The sequence below is a fragment of the Capsicum annuum genome, chromosome 1, assembly GCF_002878395.1.
Source record: "Capsicum annuum cultivar UCD-10X-F1 chromosome 1, UCD10Xv1.1, whole genome shotgun sequence".
Taxonomy (NCBI): Eukaryota; Viridiplantae; Streptophyta; class Magnoliopsida; order Solanales; family Solanaceae; genus Capsicum; species Capsicum annuum.
The window spans coordinates 17,631,291-17,636,734 of NC_061111.1; the positions used below are offsets into that span (position 1 = coordinate 17,631,291).

General features: G+C 37.2%; 1 protein-coding gene and 1 pseudogene across 1 annotated transcript; both read left to right on the forward strand.

The window, feature by feature from the left end:
* Positions 1-222: 222 nt before the first annotated feature.
* LOC107873299 lies at positions 223-1,171 on the forward strand (annotated as a pseudogene).
* A 2,352-nt stretch (positions 1,172-3,523) lies between these two features.
* LOC107853738 (UDP-glycosyltransferase 89B2) lies at positions 3,524-5,138 on the forward strand. Its single transcript, XM_016698722.2, has one exon. It carries the CDS (start codon positions 3,640-3,642, stop codon positions 4,513-4,515), a length of 876 nt encoding a protein of 291 aa, XP_016554208.2. The 5' UTR covers positions 3,524-3,639; the 3' UTR covers positions 4,516-5,138.
* The last annotated feature ends 306 nt before the right edge of the window (positions 5,139-5,444 follow it).

Consider the following 5,444-nt stretch of genomic DNA (forward strand, 5'->3'; position numbering starts at 1 on the left):
TTGGGGGGTTCGCAACCCATATACAATCCAATATCCAATTTGAAATTCATTGTGTAGCTCAGTGATTTCTGAATACGTCAAGTGAGATTTGTGTTTTGTGTGTTTCCCAACTCAAAAGGTAAAGTAATTTTTCAGAATATAACTATATTAGCTAATTTATTGATATTAGATGTGCTTGAAGGCAAGAATCTGCTACAGTGACTAAGTTGATTTTTGGTTCATTGGCCACTTGATTGGATTACAAGGATGAAAATTGCGGAAGGAGCAGCGAAAGGACTCAAGCACTTGCACGAAACAGCTAATCCTTCAGTAATTTACTACGACTTTAAAGCATCCAATATACTTTTAGATGAGAACTTCAATCCAAAACTTTCTGATTTTGGACTAGCCAAGCTAGGTCCAACTGGTGATAAAACTCATGTTTCCGCCAGGGTCATGGGAACTTATGGTTAATGCAACCATGGGTCAATTGACAACAAAATCTGATGTTTACAGCTTCAGAGTTGTCTTTTTGGAAATAATCACAGGCAGAAGTCATTGACAACTCAAAACCGAGCGAAGAACAGAACCTTATTGTTTGGGTAAGTTACTAGAATTCAATATGCTTTAGTTATCCAATTATAAATGAGAATATCAAAGAAGTTCTAAGCTATCAGATCACTTAAAAGATAATTGGGAAAGAAGTGAGATTAGTAACGTAATGTCATCTTGGCAGATTGCTATTGGCAGGCAACGCCATTGTTCAGAGGCAACAGGAAGTTTCACTTAATGGCGGATCCATTGATGGGAGGGGATTACCCGATGAAGGCATTGTACCAAGCACTAGCAATAGCAGCAATGTGCTTGCAAGAGGAAGCCAACACACGCCTTTGATGAGCGACATGGTGACTGCTTTGGAGTTTCTATCGGGGAACAGGAAAGAATTAGATGCAGAGAACAAGGACGAGTACGAGGGGGCGAAGGAGAAGGCTTCACAGGAGATGACTTTCAAATCCCCGCCAGCATTGCAAAGTTTTACAAGTAGACTTGAACGTGCTGAAATTAAAGATACCAATGACGTTAGAGAAAGAGACTAGAACCTTCTGTGCATAACTGAATATCTTTTTGAAGATTTGTATATTGTTTTGTGGGCTCCCCACAAAGCTTTGGAAGTAATATCAGAATTGGAAGAAAGAAGACAATGATATTACTAGAGACTAAAACCTCCTGTGAATATATAAACTTTGTTTGCTTTCTAAGTTTCTCAGATTTTCTGTATAATATAGTATTAGAAAGTGGAGTTTGAAACACAGGGAATTTAAGAATCTCCAGGGATGATGGCGAATTTTCTTTTGGATTTTACAAAGCCTGTGAAATTCAAATTTCATCAATTAACTTGAATATCTCATAAGAACGAAATTGTTTTATGTAATGAGTAAGAACGGAATTGTTTTATGTAATGAGTATTTAGAGATGAGGAGGAGAAATCAATGTTATGTATCTGTTGGTTTCGTTTTTGAAGAAGAACAGTACTTGCAGTACTCTTAGAGCATCTGCTTGGAACAGACCCAACCTTTCCCAACAATTGTGTTTTCAAACACCAACGACAGATACAGTTGAGTGCTATAGCGAACGCGCGGGAAGTGTATCAGTAATGTTGGTGAAAAAACAAGCACTAACAAAAGTGCATGATGAGGTAGTAATGGAAAAATATCCAAAGCTAAACATTCCCTTCTAGTTGAACCAAGGAAGACAAAATATACTCAAGTATAAACTTTGTTTGGGCAGCAATTATATCAAATCAAAATAGATATGACAAGACAAAAAGGAAAACCTTTTCAATGTGAAGAGTAAAAAACTACAGAAACTCCGGCCCATAAAGCTCACTAAATCAATCAACAAGAATTAGAAAAGTTCTCTAAATTGCCCACAAAGCAAGTGTCAAACCAAGAGCAACAACGAAACAAGATTGCACTAAAATTAGAGAAAAAAAAGGAGAGAATCCACCCATTCCACAAGCTACTGTTCACGCCTCCAAAACCAAAGCTACAGACCACCAAACTGATCTTTACCGTTGAAATGTGTCACATTCCCGATTTTGGGTCATGACAGACAGGAACAAAAAAGATGGTATTGAAAAAACTTTAGCTTATGAGGGAAAAAGATTTAAATTCTGATTTAATCCTTTCAAATCGATACATTCACGAAAAGCATAATTTATTAATGTATTTGAGAAGAATAACCTTTCAGATTTGGAGTTTCAGATTATGCCTTATCTCATTTCTATTGCACATGACAAGAATTACTTTTGCATAAGACTCTTAGCATATTTAGATAGGGTAAGAACAAGAGGCTAATCAATTGATAAGAAGCATAAAACATATCATCTCTCTTATTCATTATGCAGTGTGAGACAAGTTACAGTAAGGCTATGATGGTGCTTTACCATGTTTGTTACAACAATCATTTACAGGTCTGTACTAACTATAATGTGCTTGAAACATGATAGACTACATTTCTAGAATTGTGAAAAGAAGAATATGCTGTGAAAATATATCATCTGTCTGAAAATTCTGCTGCTAGCCCTTTGGTTTAAGCTGTGTTCTACCTCTAAGCTGAAAAGCATAATTTCAGAATAAGCTGTTATTTCGTTAGAGCCAAATCTTCTTCTTCGTCAAATAATTGGCTTAATTAAACTCTAATACTACATTAACAAACATAATACTTTTGTTTGGGTACAAATAGTTATTCGGAGTAGTACCTTAGTGTACTTCCTGTAATATCGCAGGATCAACAACAGGGACATGTAATGAATATATACTGTTAGTTAAAACCCAGTAAGTATGCTTCAATTTGTTCATGTACTTGTTTAGAGCTCATTTACATATGCTGTGCGTATTTCATGTGATTTCAGCTTTAAAGTTGTAGTATTGCCTTTTTTTTTCAATACCAGACCAATTATTTTTAAACGAAACGGAGTTAAAATTTAGTACTGATAACCTTCAATTGTTTATTAGTTTTAAAAAAATATTGAACTCTTTTCCAACTCGTAAGCGTCCGCAATTGTTATCATTAGGTTAAAAAAAAGATATTTTCCTTTCTTTTTCTAACATGTAAGCGTCAACAATTATTTTCATCAGTTTAAAAAAGATATGAAAGTCTGGTTGGGAGGTGAATCTCCCGCGTGAGAGACGAGAAATTAAATCCAACTTTCATCAATCACTCAATGATGAGTTTGTTGTATGAGCTTGCCCATACAATTTTGTGATTTACAAGTTATTGCATGTTTTCATCAGTTTAAAAAAGATATGAAAGTCTGGTTGGGAGGTGAATCTCTCGCGTGAGAGACGAGAAATTAAATCCAACTTCCATCAATCACTCAATGATGAGTTTGTTGTATGAGCTTGCCCATACAATTTTGTGATTTACAAGTTATTGCATAATAAGCTATGACGCTCAATCACTATCGTGAATTTGTTGTATGAGCTAGTATAATAAGCAAATTAGCAGATAGTCCTTTTCTTCTTTTTTTTAAGGAAAAAAAAAAAGATATTGAACTTTTTTCCAACTTGTTAGCGTCAGGCATGACATCAAAGGCACATAACATTTCACAATATAAACCAAAAACTCCAATATCCAAACCTTTTAAAAAGAAAAACAATGGAGTTTTCCGGCAACCATAACAGCGGTGCACACGTTTTCCTATTCCCTTTCCCTACTTCCGGTCACATAATCCCCCTCCTTGATCTAGCCAATCACCTAATAAATCATAACGTAAATCTCACTATTCTAGTCACAACACCTCTTATTCTACCATTACTTGAGCCCATTCGAGCAACTCACTCTTCAAATTCCATTCAAACACTTGTCCTTCAAGTTCCTGAACCACCGGTTGGATCCAATTTTGCTACAAGAATTCGTTCGACTTTTGAGCTTTACGATCCGATTGTAGATTGGTTTAATACACATACATCTCCTCCCGTCGCTTTTATATCCGATTTCTTCCTTGGTTGGACTCATCAACAGGCATGCCGATTAGGTATTCGACGTATTGTCTTTTGGCCGTCTGGAGCTTTTACTTGCTTAGTTATGAGTCACAAATGGAGAAACCTTGAAGAAATCTTCGCAAAATCTGATGAAAATTGTTTAGTTACTTTCGATAATATACCCAATAATCCGGAATATCCTCGGCAGCAGGTGTGTACGTTGAGCAGTCAGTATAGAAAAGGAGACCGAGACTGGGAATTTGTAAGACGAGGTTTGTTAGATAATGAGAAAAGTTGGGGTGCCCTTTTCAACTCTTGTGGAGAAATAGAGGGTGTTTTTATTGATGGGCTGAAGAGACAAACGGGTCATGATAGGGTTTGGGCTGTTGGGCCTTTGATACAGTTGGATAGTAATGTAGTAGGCCCGTATTATTCTCAACGTGGCGGGTTGAGCGCAATGCCACATGACGAAGTGATGACGTGGTTAGATGATAAGGCCGATGACTCAGTTGTTTATGTGTGCTTCGGGAGTCTTTCGACGTTGACGTGACAGCAAACAGATGCCCTGGCAACAGCCCTAGAAAGTAGCGGGATGAATTTCGTCTGGTGCTTTAGAATTCAAGAGGGAGGAGAGACGGGCAATGAGGATGTGGTTACAAAAGAATACGAAAATCGAGTAGCGACTAGAGGATTAACAATTAAAGGTTGGGCTCCACAAGTTGCACTACTGAAACATCAGGCCGTGGGCGTTTTCTTGACTCATTGTGGATAGAACTCAGTACTAGAAGGTATATGCTCGAAAGTGCTCATGCTAACATGGCCTATGGGTGCAGACCAATTTATAAGTGCAGAATTGTTAGTTAACGAACTAAAAGTGGGAATTAAGGCATACAAAGGTGGCAGTCAAGTAGTTCCAGATTCATTAGAGTTGGCTTAAATCTTATACGAGTCAGTTAGTGGAACTCGTTCACAGAAAGAGCGAATGAAGAAACTCCACGAGGGTGTCCTGGAAACGGTTCAAGAGGGAGGGAGCTCGAGCCAAGATTTTCAAGCAGTTGTCAAGCAACTATGTCAACTTCCAAGTGTTGTCTTTAAATACGAAATCGAATAATATGTAATAAGGGTGGGACTAAAACTGAAATGTTTGCAAGGCACAAATTTTTGTTGAAGAAATTGTGCGACTCCCCACATATGACTGGTCTATAAATAGTGTTCATGTTTTTATAATAGGGGAAAATTAAAGACATCAAAATCATCCTAAACTATACCCGAATAGTCAAATACACACCCAAACTATCTCAGTGACCTAATACATCCTTTATCTTTATTTTTGGGGAACTAATACCGCCCTACCAGCGATATCACCAGTTGCATAATAGAGAGTGGTTCAGATTCATCTCCTTGTCATTGTCATGTCACTATCACATCAATTCAGCATCAGATTTTAAAAAGTACTCCTTTCCATGTCACCATCTTCTT